At 40.7% G+C, this 17,475-nt stretch overlaps 1 protein-coding gene and 1 long non-coding RNA gene across 4 annotated transcripts; both read left to right on the forward strand.

The window, feature by feature from the left end:
- Positions 1–692: 692 nt before the first annotated feature.
- homer3b (homer scaffold protein 3b) lies at positions 693–14,025 on the forward strand. Of its 3 annotated transcripts, XR_003410411.2 has the most exons (14): positions 693–1,142; positions 2,634–2,790; positions 2,925–3,056; positions 3,677–3,784; positions 6,026–6,165; positions 7,403–7,559; positions 8,551–8,661; positions 8,772–8,852; positions 8,983–9,396; positions 9,495–11,997; positions 12,290–12,952; positions 13,044–13,153; positions 13,281–13,373; positions 13,571–14,025. XR_003410411.2 is itself a non-coding variant. In XM_027006869.2 (9 exons), the coding sequence occupies exons 1-9, from the start codon at positions 1,138–1,140 to the stop codon at positions 9,166–9,168; spliced, it is 1,077 nt and encodes a 358-aa protein (XP_026862670.2). In that variant the 5' UTR covers positions 693–1,137; the 3' UTR covers positions 9,169–12,071. The 3 variants fall into 3 exon arrangements, 1 of the variants encoding a protein (XP_026862670.2); XR_004775655.1 differs by having other exon boundaries at positions 8,983–11,997; XM_027006869.2 differs by lacking the exons at positions 12,290–12,952; positions 13,044–13,153; positions 13,281–13,373; positions 13,571–14,025 and having other exon boundaries at positions 8,983–12,071.
- Positions 14,026–14,141: 116 nt separating this feature from the next.
- LOC113575398 lies at positions 14,142–17,448 on the forward strand. The gene is made up of 4 exons (XR_003410413.2): positions 14,142–14,359; positions 14,485–14,669; positions 15,942–16,030; positions 16,277–17,448. It is a non-coding gene; the product is annotated as an uncharacterized LOC113575398 (long non-coding RNA).
- Positions 17,449–17,475: the final 27 nt, after the last annotated feature.

Here is a 17,475-nt window from a genome sequence, read left to right on the forward strand (position 1 = left end):
CTACAACAAAGGAATCCAACGTAACATCACTGACAAACGGTCAGGCTAAACATGATCGCATAATAGCCCCCGGGCGTTGTGGCTACTAATAGCGAATCCACCCCACCTGAGGGAGGCTTGGACAAACATAAACAAGACATGGAACGCAATATCAACATAAACATAAGACATGTAACCAGGGACACAGTAAACATAAACATAAGTCCACGTGTACCGCTGATTGCCGGAAGCTGTCTGCAGGGCAGAGGCACCGTGCCAAGTTTTTTGTGTTTTGCAGCACACAGAACACCTTTGTGGTTTATGAGGGCTCATAACCTACCTGCTGTGTGTGTGATATTCTGTGTGGACTATTTGGTTCCTCCTCGCCACTGGGGATGTAATGATCAGTTCCTCTGATATGTTTCAACATTCTAAATGGCAGACAAGTGATTTAATGAGGTTAAATAAGTATGTCTTTAAACTGAATGCCTTACAATAAGACGAATATTTGTATTTATTTAAATGTATTGGTAATTCATTAATGTAAAAGTCAGTATGCTGAGGATATTTGGCGTTGTCATTCAATTCTTGTGGCAAGGTTACCTTGTCCGTGGCCTACAGCAACCTGTCAGATGGTAATTGCATTGTGCGAAGTGAACTGTAGGTGGCGATAAAAGACAGACAGTCACATGGTGTCAGAAGTCAGACGCGGTCCTAATGTAACTGAACACCGCTTCAGCGCTGAAGACTAGTTTCAAAGGGTTTTCAGATCAAGACTTCACAAAAATCCCTCGAAATGTGCAAGCGTGTCTTCTTGAAACTGGGCAACTGCGAGAGAGCATTCTGCTCGGAGTGAACAGCTGAAATATGGAGGAGGAAATTCGAGACTCACTGGAATCACTAGAGTCACTACAAACAAAGGAAAGCCCTAATGCCTTAGCGTTAAAAGACTACACAAATGACAAAACTATATGGAACAAGCAAAAACATTAACGTTTGACTTTTGCGATGTCTCTCAAGTAGTTTAGGAAAAAAGGGCTGAATAAGAACCAACTTGACGAAGTCAGTTTTTGTTTTATAAATCTTGAAAGAAGACTTCGAAAATTGAGAACCATTTTCAAGGACATTCCTGTCGCCAAGGATCTCGTTTCGTGGAAAATGGGGTGAGTTCCTTCCACTATTCAATTTTAATTTAGTCCGTTTAAAAAAAATAAATAAATAAAAAATAATAAAAAAATAAAAAAATAAAAATAAAAAAATCGAAATCTACATAACTGAACGGTCTAATTTAACGCCGCCTAGTAACTTTTGTGTTTGCCCGTAATTCGCTCAGTTATGGAGGTAAGATAATGTTCTTAGCGTTTTGCGTTCTATTAGTTTCTTATATTGATATTCTGGGACACTGTCATGCTCTGTTTTCTGACTTACTCATATTTTGTCAAAATATGCAGGCCATGACTAGAGATAGGTCAGACCTTGATAGTGTCATTCTGTTAGAACAACTCCTTTCTGAATTTGTGTAGCAAAAAGCGTTTATTATTATTATTATTATTATTATTATTATTATTATTATTATTATTAATAAAATCTTCAAAACTTCATCAAATATATTTCTTCATAGCTGTTTCATTGTGGGTTGTATTTATTAAACTCCTATTATCTGTAGCAAATTTAAATGTAGAAACTCACAACTTAATTGGTAGATCGCATGATTAGGCAGAATATTTAAACTCAGCACATAAATGGTACACGTGTACTCTTCATATTTGAAACCCCATGGATGTTTATGCCATTTTTGCAAAGGTTCACGTCTTTATTTACAGTAGCCTGTGGGTAACCAAAGGAAACTGAGATAGTACTTCTCACAGAATTCACTCTTTTGGGCCCACTGGCACTGAACCTGCAAGTGTAGTTACTTTCACAGTTGGGTCGTATGATCAGTAAATCAGATGGTGTTGCTTTTGGCAGTAGGGTTGTATGATTAGTAAATAGGATGGTGAATTCTTTGCAGGGACTTCATGTAGCTCGAAAGGAAGGACACGATCACACGAGTAGAGACTGAAATGGAAAGCAATTAACTGTAAATGGCTTTCTAGCTGATATGTGACTGAGTGATTCCCATGGCAACTGCTCTCAGAGAAGACACTTAAGTATACATAAAGTGCTTTTGATGACTAATTTTATGTTGGCTAGCCCCAATGCTGATTTCAGCTATTGCAAAAGTGTAGGGGTTTGAAGAAACTGCAAGATCACACCCACAACTTTAAAATATTCAAAATGATCATACTTTGTGTTGCTTGGATCTCAGAGCCCAATCCATGGTGCTGTTTATGCAGGCTTTTTGAAACCTGAGGAGTCTACAGCTAGTGAGACCCAGTTTCCAAGCTCGTCACAGAAGCTGAGAGGGGGACACAAAAAGTTCTTGCTGTTATACTTTTATAAAACAGGACAATGCACTAACCCAAGAGTGCTTCAAAGACACAGCCAGGACAGGAAGCCTTAATACATGGTGACATGGGATGTTCAGTCTTTACAGCTGCTCCCTGCTTCAGAGTATTTAGGTCCAAAATGTTGTTTTTATTAGATGTGATTCCTAATTAAATAATTTCCATGGGGTGGATGGTGTGTAATGTAAATATTGTTGTCTGTCTCAGGGAACAGCCACTCTTCAGTGCCAAGGCACATGTCTTCCAGATTGATACAGCCACTAAGCGGAACTGGGTACCTGCCAGCAAGCATGCTCTTACTGTCTCTTTCTACTACGATGTCGATCGGAGTGTTTATCGCATCATCTGTGTGGGAGGCACCAAAGTGAGCAATCTCACCTGCAACATGACTCCTCCACATGTGCACTAGTGTTGAATCCTTTCTTTAAGAAAAGTGATGTGAATGTTAACATGTGGAAGTGATGCTATGTTGAACACGTCTTTGACACTTTGATGCAGGCAATTATAAACAGCACCATCACACCCAACATGACCTTCACCAGGACATCGCAGAAGTTTGGCCAGTGGGCAGACAGCCGGGCAAATGCGGTGTATGGCCTGGGCTTTGGATCAGAGCAGCAGCTGCAGCAGGTAGGTGGCTTTCTGAGTGAGGCTTTCCTACTTCACTGAACACTCAGCCATACCTCACTCTCTAAGATGGTCTAATAAAATATACATTGTCCAGCCACTTTATTCGAAGCACCTTACAGGTGTAAACGCAGCTCATTTGCCCATCTGTTGCTGTGTCTAATTTGTGTTGGCTGTCCACTAGCCCCTCATCAATGGTAAGCTTCTGACCACAGGTACTAGCTGCCTATTGTTGCCTTGCAAATGAGTGTCAACCGATGAGCGACACTGACAGAGTAAAACTCACTGCAACACAGTTGTAATGTTGGTGTTGGTGTTGTGTTGATGCTCTGCCACCCAAAAGATATTTGGTCAGCAAGGGTTCTGTGGTCATAAACTGACCAGTGATGAATGGGGGTAGATGGTGAGCTAGCGAATTGAGCAATAGAGAGAATACAGTGTGTAATCTTTTGTACACTTTATAAGTAATGCACTTCTAAAACGCATCTATGAGATCTGCCAGTGAATAGGTAAAAGGTGGGTTTTTCAAATAAAGTGAATGTATAGATGATGGATTAGTCAAAATGTTGTTTAGAGGTTTGTAATTGTTTACTGACTGTCCATCTTCTCTTTATCCTCCCCAGTTTTCAGAACAGTTCAAAGAGTACAGAGAAGCGGCTCGTCTTGTCTGCGAGAAATCCCAGGAGAAGTTCGAGTTGAGCAGCCCCGGTCTAAACATCGCAGCCCCACAGGTCCTCCCAGCTACACTTCAGAACACCGCAGTACACCTTTCAGTCATAAAGAATTCATTGCCTTTACTGTTTTCACATCATCTTTCAGTTTAAAATTAAAAAAATTAGATGCCCCTCTGCAAAAAATATGGACCGAGACTAAGCCCGTAAAATCACCGGAGCTATTTTGAGCTGGACCCGTGTACGCTGTACGCTTGCGGACACAAAATGGCATCGTACGTCTCTGCAGCAGTGGGACATGCTCATTTTCACCACTGTGGAATTTCTCTTGCTGCGTGGGCTCAGCATGGCAGTTCAGTGGCCTTTTCATTCTCCATCTGGAAGGTCCTCATGCCCGATTTCCATTTGAACCCTCATTGCTACACGTGACATCACCCAGACACCCTTCACATTACTGTGGGAACATGAATGGAGTAGCAATACTAAGATCACTGTACATTCGAATGAAAAGTGTGTCTTAAACATTCACTTATTAACTTTTACTTTGTAACCTTTAGTTGCTCACTAAAGAATAATGAGAAATTAAGTTAACATTTTTTAAGCACTGTGATATGTCCAAATGCACCCAGACCAAGACAGTCCTGTTGTCTCTGAAGAAGCTCATAATGCACCAGGTCACTTCTCTGGGGCCATGTGGAAAAGCCATATGTGTCTGCCAATAAGGAGGTGGTGCTCACGTTTAGTCTGACCTTGGCGTTATGACCCGAGTTAATGAGTGTCCATATGGCCTGAGATGGCAGCTATATGTGATCCACTCCCCACTTAATAAAACCATTTATGGAGACAGCATGACAACATGAAACATGGAATACATATGAATAAATAAGAAGTCAAATGCACTCTGACCTTGGTGCTCTAGCTGCAGTGCTGCTGCTGCTATTATCCTTCTGGCTTTAGAATTACTTGCCTTGAACTGTCCACAACTTTACAAGTCTCTAAACCCTTTCATTTTATTGAGGTTGTATTTTCTCCGATAGATGATTATAGCATCTCTGTAATGTTAAACAGTTTCCACTATGATGATGAGCAACTTAATCATGCCTTGTACTCCCATTTTCTCAGTGTTCAAATTCACCTCATTCTAGCCAGAATTTTGTTGAATTTACTGTATAATAACCCAGGAAATTTGAGAAGGGTGCAATATACACACTCCTTTTCTCCCTCTGGTGTCTAACCCTCATCCAAATATGGACCACATATATAACTGTTGTTTCATGCTCCAGCTGCTAATGCCCAACATTTGCTTACATCCCCCTACAAGCATTTCTGCTGGTGCAGTAAGGACCCCTAAAGTTCCAGAGGAGCACAAGACTCTCAAATCCTCCCATGTCTGTTGTCAGGATCACATCTGATCATGACCGGGTTCACCCTGTTTACAATGTCAAAACGTCTATTAGGAGTAAAGTTCAGCTCAGTTAAATAGCACTTTGAACATGGAATTCCAGCTCTACATGGTCTGGATAATCGTAACATCATTAACAGCTATCGGTGCTTTTGTGTCTGTCAAGTAAAATGCATAAACATTTAAAGCAGAGAAATATGTTTGAATGGCAAGATCCGTCGTTACTTTTGCATGACCCCTTAAATGTATAATCAGGACCTGCTTCTCACCCATCAACTAAAACCACTAAATCTGATGCTTTCTTTTAAAATGTATCCAACATACAGGGAATATGCTATTTTAATATAATATTTTCCCATGTTTCACTGTAAGTAAAGTTAGCCAACTAATGGTACTGACTCTTTGAAACCCCTTTGGGGGAAGCTGAGTTCGAGATGGATACAAGCTTTTTCTGAATTTTTCTGAATTTGAGTGTACAGGGCACCAAAGATGTGCTCCACTAAAGAGCTTGTAAGATGGTTTGCATGTTCTGTGGTATTCAAACAGTGTAGTGTGAAGATCTGAATAGGAGTCAGAGATTGCATAGAAGATGCAATTTGTGCAGTTCATTTTCATTTAGCTGACTGGAAAGAATCAAATATTTTGTATTTATTATCTTTTGTTTAACAAAGGATGCTATTCCCAGTGATAAAATGCCAGTATGATAACTAATGCAATATGAGCATAATGTTAACATATAATTCTGAATCCAGTATGTTCTGTTATGTGGTTAATAGATAATAAATTCACTATATGTTTGACCTAGGTAGTCCTGTATATGCTGAAACTGTTGTCTGTTGTTCACAGGGTTTAAATATGGGTCATGTAAGTATGCCCGGGATGTTGTGTGTATTGCACAGGTGCTGAGTGATGAGCGCCAGTCTCCTTCACCTCTCCTGTGCGAGCACGGTCCAGAGGAGGACAAAGTACTCCACAGCAAGAGTTCAGACGTGCAGCTGGCCTCCGACAAGGAGCATGTCAAGAAGATCCTCTCCGAAGGGTAAACCACTAGCTGCCACACTGAAGCATCACCTCTGAGTCAAGTTGTGCTTGTATATAGGTGCCCAAAACGTATACAGTATACATCTTGCATTTGCATAGAATCGTAAAATCGCGTCTTTCCCCATGACCCACTAAGAGTCACTGTCATGTTAGTGTGAGCAGGGTGAAGCATGTAGATGGGAACAAGGTAGCCATGGTGGGGGAAAGATGACAGAGGTGGCAAACCTAGAGGGCATTTGGAATTTGTCTCCGTTTTATTGGCCCAGGGCAGTACTGATCAGCTACTCTGCCAGACATTGTAATGTGGGCTCGAACCCTTTGGTCAGATGGGTGATGACACCAACAGCTTACTGGGTGAGCAACCACGCGCTAATGATGGTGGGCCCGTGTGCAGAACCGTTAGATCTTGGATCAGGTAAAACAGCAGGAAAAACTAAACACCACGCCGAGCGTGGAAAAAGGGAGAAGAAAGGACGCCACGGGAAGAAGAAACCAGAAAACGGGGAGGAACTTTAATGACTAAGGGAAGCTTCGGGAGAGAGTCAGACTTGAGAGTGAAAACTGGAGAGGGCAGGGGATGTGTAAAAACACCGACATCCTCGCAGCGTGGAAGTGAAGTGTAACACGAGGGCTCACAGACCTCAATACCCGAAGTTACCGGCTAGGAGCTTGGCTCAGAACTTTGGCAAAGCCCAAAGACCAGCACTGAATGACTGGGTCACTAGGCTTTTATAGATCTAGCCCAGCTGTTGGGCATCAAGCCTGATTAGTAGTGTGGTTGGCTCGAGGCCTTCCTCTGGTGGCCAGATGGGGCCTCAGCCTGGTGCCAACCCTTACAGACATGGACTTTCTCATCAGTCATTTTCTGGACCATAGGATGACATGACAGCACTGTTCTGGGTTTAACATGGACAGTGTCTGTGCCTGATGTTCAGTCTTTATTTCTTAAGGCCTAAAACATGTAATGTTCTTTTAGTAATGTTCTGGTCACATGATATAGTTATGCAGGATCTGTGTGCTCTAATATAGAATCTTTTAAAGCGAGTTAGCAGTTTTTGAAAGACGATGTATACTACATGAGAACATATAATAAACAACATTCAGAGTGGTGTTTATTATAGCAGAAAAGATGTTGCAGTAGTCATTAAGATGTTCTTAAATATACATTTAATTTGCAGCGAGTCCACACCATATTCTCATGTTATGTTACCACATCTATTTCCTGTTTTCTGCAGTTCCATATGCGAAACAAACATGGAGGCGGAGCTTTGCACTCTCCAGGAGAGCAATGCCAAGCTGGTGGAGGCCCTCCACGAGGCCAACCACAGCATCGAGCAGTGGAAGAAGCAGCTTGCCGAGTACCAGGAGGAGACGAAGAAGCTTCAGGAGCAGGTAGCCACCGGGGCCTGTTCATGAGGCTCTCATTGGGTGGGCCATGAGCCAAAAATCTACAAAGAACACACCAGACTTGGCAAATTGAGTCTTGGCAAGGTCTAGATCAGGACATTCACGACCATCACAGTATGAATGTGAATTAACTGTAATGTGTTACCATTGAACTGCAGATAGCGTTGGCAGTGGTGGCTCAGTGGTTAAGGTACTTGACTTGTAATTCGATAGTTGCCCCACCACTGCCAAGTTGCTGCTGTTGGGCCCCTCAATCGCTCAATTGCTCAGTCATAATTGTAAGTTGCTTTGGATAAAAGTGTCAGCGAAATGCTGTAGATGGAAGATATAGTGGCCCGTTGAAACAAGGAAGGTTTTCACTAGTTCTAAAAGTGGCTGTGTTCATTCTGTAAACAAGCTATGTATGGATATACTGTACAATAAACTATTTGCATCATGCTGTAAAAACATGAGAAATTACACAAAAATCCCTATTCGTATGGTGCAAACGGGGGGAAAAACAGCTCAGTGGTAGGAAGTGGTTCAGGTCTCATGGGAAATAAAGAGGTATTTATAGGACAATGTGCAGGACAAGGTATTGCCATGGCCCTAATATGGAGACAAGACAAATGACCAAGCAGAACTCTGCTGCTCAGCTCCTCTCAAGTGAACAGGAATATAAGCAGCACTCTCAATTCTGAGTGTGCTGAAAATGGCAGCGGGGTCGTGTTTCACCTCCCCTGACAAGTAAACGAGGATTGCAGTGGAGAATTCATTGCCTTGAAGATTACTGTGAATGTGGAAAAATGTGTTAGAGATGCCCTGGTTGAGCAGGCCAGTGTGTTGGTGGCCTTTCAGAGCTGGGACCAATGGGCTGATAGACATTTGTCTGTTGTAATGGGAGTTGATGGACATGCCTTCGTTGTAATGGAAGTTGACTGACATGCCCCCCCACCCTTCAAATTATATCTGAGAAAAATATCTTTCTTTATTTCAGGTGTCCGAGCTGGAGGCTAAGTGTGGGCGTGCTGCTTCTTCTGAGAAGAGAAAGGAGGAACTGTCCCAGTCCATAGAAGAGATGGAGGCCCTTTTGAAGGCTAAGGATGAAGTAAGCACACTTTACATAGAAGCTCCAGTCATTTTCATTTAGCGTCTATAACTTTTATTAATCTCAGCATGTAAACCCGTGAAGGTCACTCTGCGAATATACAATTGCAGGAAATTAACAGACTACAGAGCAAGAAGTCAGATTTTGGGGAATTGGAGACAGAAAGGGAGGAGGTTAATAGAAGAATGCAGGTATGCTCAAGCAAAAATGTAAGGGTTTTTTTTTTTGGTTTTTTTTTCCGTGTTCATGCTTTATAAAGGCTTTCCCACTGCACAGCCTGTGGCCTGGCTTAATTGGTGCTGCTGTTGTTACTGCCGTCAGGAGCTGAAGGACAAGAATGCTGAGCTGGTGCAGCAGGTGAAGAAGGCAGAGCAGACCCTGGCCACCTCCCAGGATGCCCGGCAGCGGGCAGAGCACCAGGTGCAGAAGGTCGTCGAGGCACTAGACCTCAAGCTCTTCGATCTGAACAACCTGCGGCAGAGCCTGGCCAGCCTTTTAGATAAATAGCAGTCATGGCCACACCAGCCGTGAAGTATGAACCATCGGTACATTGCAGGAGAAATCTAACCCTCTACTGGATTCCTCTGTCACAGCGTTAATAAGTGTCCACACAAAAATAGGATGAGGAGATCATCAGAACATTCATATCAAGCTGGATTACCTGCACTTAAGTCACTGAAGCATCATGCTTTGGCACAGAGGACTAGGGTCTTTGGCTGCAGCACATGCATCTCAGTATGAAGGTTTTTTGCTTTGGCCATTTCTCTCCCTTTTTGTAGTGAAAAGCCGAGACCATGTCTTCATTACCATATGTCTTTGCTTTGTGTCTCCAGTAATCAGCCCCTGATGAATCACTATCTCAGTTCCTCCTTCAGATAGTACCTGAACACACACAGAACTGGACTGAAGACTGAAGGGAGACAGAAAGCAGAGGAACAGATCCATACATAGTGAGCCCGATCCCAGCTGATACGACAGATGAGAATCTTATGTGATTGAATGATTGCTTTGGTTCTATGATTAGACAGTGGCTGTTGTGTTCAGTTTTTTTATTCTTTATTTGTTGTTTGACTGGCGTGCTTGATGCACTTTATTCCCTTAAAAACACAATGGTATTAAATAAACTGTATGCCTGTGCAGTTAAAAGATTTGACTAGGAAGCCACACATCATCAGGCTAAATTCAAAACTATCTATATATTTAAATGACACCAGCATGATTAGATTAGGAGAGATACCTTTATTGATGGTACCTCATGTCTGTTGCTGATAATAATAAGAACTATTTAGTTATTCAAAAGAACAGTAGTCACATTAATATTATAGGTCACATTGTAGAGATCAACAGGATTAAGTTGTAGCAAATATGATGAAGGTAACTACCATGGTAGTTATGAATATGAAAAATGGTAGTTTTTTTTTTTTTATATAAAACATTAAAACACAAGCATAATCTTAGAGGCTGCTATAATGTATTCTAAGTTTTGCTAGAAATGTTGGACTGTTTTTTTTTTTTTTTTTAATTTTTTATATGCCTTATAAGGAGATATCTGTAGAATTGTAGTTATGAGCACATTTTTGAACCTGCGATTTGGGTCAGCTTCTGAAAAGATCCTTTAGAATGGAAGCAAAGCATGGCTGCAAACCAGATTGGCTAGTTTTCTTTAAACTCCTGTTCACATCTGACTGTAGCGATTTTAACATTTTTAGATTCAATTGTTTACATTAGGTATTACATTACACGCTACCGTTCTAACCACTACAATTAAGAAATGGGTATTTTGAATTCAGTTCAAACCTTCAGTTTCTTAATGATGGATTATTTGCTCATTGGGGTAAAATGGTGCTATTGCAAAAAACCAAACCAACCACACACACAAAAAAGACTTCAGTAGCAAGCACACACTAAAGTAAATGCGCTGTCTCATCTTAAGAGAAACTTTGAAGAACTGTGTAAGGTTCTTTTCCTCACAACACCAGTTGCTTATCAACCTTGTCCGGTGGACAAACTACTCCAGGCAAGGCTGAGGACTGCTGATAACGGAGTCATGGGAGCTGAGAGGAGGAAAGCTTAATGAGCAGCTATGACCAGGATCGTTGCATTCATGTGCTTTTTTACAGAATATTCAAACATGTAGTTGATTTTTGTATAGATTTATAATTAAGGATACTGCTTTGCCCCTTTCTGAGGACAAATGTGTGCCCATCTGTGCTTGTGGGACTGCAGTTCAGCTTCTCAAGTGTGAACATGTTGAATCTAAAAATAAAATTGCCCATGCATGCATAATGCACACTCCAATCATGAATACTTGAGCTGGTAAAGCCTCGATCTTGATTAAAAACGTTGTTTTTGATTAAAAAGTCAGTCAATTTTACATTTTTTGTTCATCGTAATGCTCCTTTGCTTATGGATATGTTCCTTTTCAAGACCATTTCACCGGTAAAGGAGGGGAAGGAAAGGTGTCCCGATACTGCACGAGGACTGTTGCATTTTTACACTTGCGACATGGAAGATTATAAACATTGGTTACTTATGATGCAATTACAAACTTTGATACCAGTCATTATGCAACTATAACTAGAACTTGTTACAACTTATTATAGTATTATATCACATCATCCTGTTGTAACCGCTGTGTTCACAGTAGTCCAGCAAATTTCCATGTACCCTGCTGCTGATGGGAGGTTATAAAGTTAGTTGTCAGCAAAGATCAAATATCGAGCTAACACTGAGGTAACTGGGTTCAGACTTTTACCAACATATTGAATGATATTTTTATATCTGGTCCCTGTCTTGAAAATGTTTTCTGTATGCTGTTGTGGAAAATGCATTAATAATGACATAATTGATGTATACATTTACAATATGTCACATGTAATTGAACTGGATTCCTATATGAAGACAAACTGATTGAGAGCAAAGGATTGTTTATTATATTAAGCCTATGGTATCTTTTATTAAGGGGAGTAGGTCACACAATCTTAAGAAACGGACTTCCAAACAGACAAAAATCTGAAGCGAAGTTCATAGCACAGGCTAATTATTTCAGATTAGACTACACTCTAGAGTTTTGCCTTTATTCTGAAAAATGATAAATAGCAAATTTATAGTAAGGTGAAAGTGAGCTTTTTTTTTTTGTATTTGATAGAAAGGCACTTGGAAACTGTAAATTAATGTGAATTTCCACACTCTATTTATTCCAGAAAATGAGAGATTAAGAAGACATTTTGTTGTGGTTGTTAAGGGAAACCATAAATAATTAATGTCCAAACAACCAACCGCAATTCCTTGTCTGTTGACTAAGGTGATGTTACATCTGGGTGGACACAGTGCAAGGTATGAGACCTTTTCGGTTTATTTCCACAAATGCATATAATGTCAAGAAAGAATAAAGTCATCAGTTAAATGAATACAGTTTAAATTGTAACAGGTTTTCATTCAGTAAAATCAAGGTTGCTTTTTGAGCTCGGATTTGTGCTCTTTATTTTTATACATAAAGTTTGTGCTCTACATGAATCTTTTGCTATTTTAACTGGACCAGTTAAGTTATTATGACATGATTTCAGAGATGTTCTAATTCTAAATTTTTTTCTTGGTAATGTTCTGTCTCACTTTAACACACCTCTAGGGCAGCAGCTGATCACCGTAAAGCGAGAGGTCAATGGGTGCAGCGGTAGCCTAACTAAAATACTTGACCAAGAAACCAGGAGAATCCAGGCCTAGTTGTCTGGAGGCTTTCGAAATGGCTACCACTGAATGTGGACACATTTCTTCAGCCTCCACTGGGAGTGAACATTTCACGGTTGACCCATGTCCCATTATGGGTTGGATGCCAGAGATATGGGCCTGAAAAGACATATGAAACAACTTTCCAGAAAGATTTCCAGTCATTTCCCTCGCTACCAAAAGGTGCTGCTGTTCCTCTCCCTGCCATGGCAGAAGTGGAGAGAGAGACCACAGAGACCTTCAGCGGATCAAGGAATACCAGACAGAGGTGGCCAGGTCCTTCCCTTCACAACCCACTGTGCCACTCGGTCGCATCCCAGCATGGACCAAGCTTGTCACCAACTTGAAAATGCATTCAGACCAGCGCTTGCAGGACTTCCATAACGTTCATTCAAAGAGAGTGTCCAGCATCCGCCTGCATGGTCTGCTTGCTCCAGGCCTGATTGTTCTGCCCTGGCCATCAAAGTGAAGCAGCGTGAGCAGAAACTTCCCAATAGCACTCACAGAGAATCGTATGTCGCCCACGATGTCTCCGCGGTCACTAAGGCGAAGATGACGCATCTCGGTCAGTGGTCTCCTCTTGAGAGTTCTAAGGGTATTACTATGCTCAGCGTTTATTTTTTATGATGATGTGGATGTCATTGTTTGCTTATAAGGTGGAGGAGCCCCAGCTACCATAGGCAACAATAAGATCACTTCCCTGAGCTCCGGTTATAACGACACCTTCCTGTACAGAGAGAGCTCCCCTGCACGTTCTATGGAGAAGGTAGTTTCTAGCCAAGAAGTTCTTTGGTCGCTTTTTGTATTATTGTGATTTTGGTTGTTTTGGATTTTTGCATGTTGTCCTCCCAAAAAGTCCTCCGCTGACACAACATTGCTGTCCCATAACCTAGCAAATCCACTCGTCCTTGGCAATAGGAGACAGAGAAAATTCAAGAAACCGAAACAACTCACACAGCCTCGTTCAAACATACAGGTGTCCAGAGGTATGTTTGCATACTGTTAGATTCTGCACAAGAATTGGATAGATGTTTTAATTTTTTTAAAGACCTCCTTAAGACAGTCTGCTGTTTTCAGGTTTCTTAATAACCATACATAATATAGTTCAGTTCTTAGTGTCAGTAAAGTTATCAAATAATTTTTATATGAAATTAGAAATGACAGCCCTGTCTCTTTACCACAGTCCCCCATCACTGAAGAAATGCTTACATCTCAATCTTGGGGACTTTCGAGATATGAAGTGGACCACAACAACTTCAGATGCCTTTAATGAAATAAAGTCTGGTTTGTCTAATTACATACATACATTTTGATCTCTCAAGTAGGCAATGTTTACTTTAAAATGGCAGAATCCTCCGTTAAGCAAAATCAAGTCCAGTATCTCCGAAACAATTAGGCTTTTAGCCAGTGAAGCCCAGTCTCATAAAAACGTTTTCTAATGGACTGGAGTAACAGGCTTTATGGTCTGCCTGCTATTCACATTGTCCCACACCACTGGGGCTACCAGGTCTTGGCCAGAAGGTGGCAGAATTCTAGTCTTGACCTCAACATGAGAATTTCCAGAGCTTTTTACCTTGTACTCCATATTACTTTTCAGCAATATTTACAGTCAGTATGTAAATCACATTTTATTTTGCCTTTAATTATTCATAGCAATTTGATTTCATGATTTATCATGTAAAATTAAAATAAAGATGATGATGATGATGATGATGATTATTATTATTGTTATTATTATTATAACAGTCAAAAAACAATGAAAACATTGTAAAACAATGTAGTTGCTATTAAAGGTCAAATAAATTCAGTTTCACCACTTCTGTTTTAATCATAGTTCTAATTCTCTCTACCAGCCTGTGTTCATTTATAGCCCAGAAAGACAACTCGCAGCTCTGTGCCTCGAGGAGACACAAACGCAAGATGGAACCAAGACATGACGACATCCATAACTAAGCGACTGTTCTTCTCAGAGGTGGACTCTCCACGGCGCTTGTTAGGATTTGCAATTTCCCAGTGCTCCCAGATCTAGGCTAAGTGATGCACCATGCGATCCACGGTGCTTTTTCAGGTTGAGCTAATCATCTTTCTGCTCTTCAGGCGATATAGACAGTTCCCGGTTCATGTGGACGGACCAAGCATCAGAACCAAGAGTAATGTCAAGGTTGGGACAAGTGTGAGTGGAACGGTTTATAGCACAACAGCTCAGGAGAGCTATAGGCAAAAAGGACTAGTTCGAGCCAAGCCGCAGAACTATCCTCCTGGTTGGGTCCTGGCACATCAAGGTGACACCATCATGTGAATTAACAAAATACTATAGCGCCCTCTGTTGACATAAAATATCTGTAACCGTTGAGGCATGAAATACTCATTGGAAATTCAGCCGTACATCATAGCTACGTTCACGTTCGACACAACACTGCAAGTCAGTGTCCAGTGTGATACACCTTTGCCATGTTTCCCATGCTTGTGCTAAAATGCACAAGCAGCGTGTGCCCTGAAATAAAGCCCTGTAAACTTTAATTGTTTAAATGATTCCCAAAACATGTCAATTACATTTAGCTGACGCTTTTATCCAGAGCAACTTACAAGTATGACTGATTACAACTTGAGCAATTGAAAGTTAAGGGCCTTGCTCAGGGGCCCAACTTGGTGGTGGTGGGGCTTGAACCAGGAACCTTCCAATTACAAGTCAAGTACCTTAACCACTGAGCTGCCACCAAGTATTTCAAACTGTTAAATGAGAAAACCTTTAAGTTACTTTAAACTGCATTTATATAAAAGTATATTGCTTTGATAAATTATAAGAGATAATTTAAGTAAATGATCTTCAGTCCATAAAAATGTTTCTAAGTGTAATGTTGGCTCGAGTGCCGCAGGGCGTGGAACAGGACGCACAGACTCTCTCGTTTTAGTGAGACATGTAATGACACAAAAACATTGATGACACTTGTGGCACTCAAACAACAATGAACAGTGTTGACAGGAACAACGACATCTAACGCTAACAATGGCTACACACACAATAACAGTAACAATGACCAACACTGAGGCACACACAGGCGGGGTTTTAAATAGACAGACAAACACTTAACAACAACCCCTGTACAGGTGTGTGCCATCACAGAGGGTGTGGCTACAAACAAATGTGAGATATATATATATATACACATATACATATATATATAAAATGTGTATGTGTACACATATGTGTACATATATACATACATCTATGTGTATATATATATACACACACACACACATATACACATTATATATGTATGTATATATACATATATATATATATATATATATAAAAATGTGTATGTGTACACATATATGTGTACATATATACATACATGTATGTGTGTGTGTGTGTGTGTGTGTGTGTGTGTGTGTGTGTGTGCGCGTGTTGATGATATATATTGCTGTATTCATGTATAGTTAAAATGATAGACATTTACTGCCAGATATTTAATGCTGTACTGTTGTATAGTTCAAAGTATAGACATTTATTGCTGTGTTACTTTGTGTTTCCTTATGTTCAACGTCCATAGAGTCTGGTCCAGCTCTTACTACTGTGCAACAGGATTATGTTCCACTAAACTCCAAAAGGCATGAATTATGCCCTGGGCTTCTTCATATGGTACATACAGCTACTTGACATTGTTGTTGAACTGTGACTTTGAAGTTGAGTACAAACACACGTGGTAGAAAGCTACGCATCGTTCTTTTGAGTGGTTGCTGCTGAAAGTAGGACTGTGCGTGCTTTTTCGCAGTGCCTACTGAGGGCACCAACACTAAGGAAGTAGATTTCTGTGTACAAACGTCTTGGAGATTTCAGGTCTTTCCAAAGTTCCTTCATGCAGTATCTCTCCTGTTGTCTCCCCAGATCAAAGAGAGTCATATCACGTCTCCTCACGATGAACAATATTTCACAGCGACCCACAAAGAAGCTTTTGAGGCCAAGCCAATTGTGGAGGTGTCTTTAGACTACTGCAAGCAACCTGTGTGAGGCGTGCTTGTCTGGACAAGGCCCCTACATGATGCTTACTGCCCTGCACAGTTCCTTCTTGAGTACAGCTTATAGAGGGATGTTGGTATTCCATGGTATACCAGGTCAAATGTGCCCTCCTAATGAGTTCATTAAAGTGAGCTTTGTTGTGACACAGCAGTGCATGTGTATTTACAATATTTACACTGCCTGTATAACTCGTCGGTTTCTTATCAGAACATGGCAGCTGTTTGAGGCTTGATGTGAAAACTGCATGTCCTCCATAGAGCTGTGGAGTTGGTGAGGAGCAGGCTGAAAAAGCAAGTTAATAGTGCGAGTAACAACAGTATACAGTAAATATATAGGGTTTCTATTATTATTATTATTATTATTGTTATTGTTATTATTATTGTTATTATTATTCCCTGAATTTGATATGGACAAGGCAAGGTAAAGTATTCAAACATGTAAGTGTTAAATACTTCTGCAGAGTGTGAAAATGTGACATAAGCTTGTACCTTGACTTGCATCTGGCTAATGCAAGTTATTGGACTGAAGAACGTTTAGTTAGACCTGTATACCCCTTCTTCTTTTAGGAGTGTTTGCCATCACATCTGTTGGCAAGATGATGGCCTGCATGGGTTTGAGCTCTCAGTCTTTTTTCATTCTTGTTGGTTTTTCTCTAAACAAACAGAGAAATGCTTGCTTATGCTGCAGCAGTGTAATGTTCAACTAGGACCAATTTTGTTTTGAACGTTTTCACTGTTGAGCAAAACTGTGTGATATTACCTTTGGAGTTCATTTTCACTTTATTCGAGGTAATGCAGCCATTTTAAAAACAGACACAAATGCACTCACATGCTCATCACTTACATACTCAACAGAAGAAGAACAAAAATAATTTAACAGCATTTAGTGCAAAGTTTGAGCAGGGTTTAATGAATATTAGCCTGCCAGTGGTTCTGAAAGTAGGCCCCAATAGCTTGTGAGCAGTTTTTCTATTTTGTTTCAAAGTATTAATTGCATAGGTGCATTGTTTATATGTTTACATTCCACACTGGGTAAGAATAGGCTACTGTCCTTGTGTTAACTGTAAG

Source organism: Electrophorus electricus, chromosome 26 (assembly GCF_013358815.1).
Source record: "Electrophorus electricus isolate fEleEle1 chromosome 26, fEleEle1.pri, whole genome shotgun sequence".
Taxonomy (NCBI): Eukaryota; Metazoa; Chordata; class Actinopteri; order Gymnotiformes; family Gymnotidae; genus Electrophorus; species Electrophorus electricus.

What these genes read in the sequence shown, in the direction of transcription:
- homer3b (XM_027006869.2), top strand. An exon ending in AAGAAGATCCTCTCCGAAGG is followed by an intron (nt 6,166 to 7,402) that starts GTAAACCACTAG and finishes TGTTTTCTGCAG; the next exon opens with TTCCATATGCGAAACAAACA. An exon ending in TTTTGAAGGCTAAGGATGAA is followed by an intron (nt 8,662 to 8,771) that starts GTAAGCACACTT and finishes ATACAATTGCAG; the next exon opens with GAAATTAACAGACTACAGAG.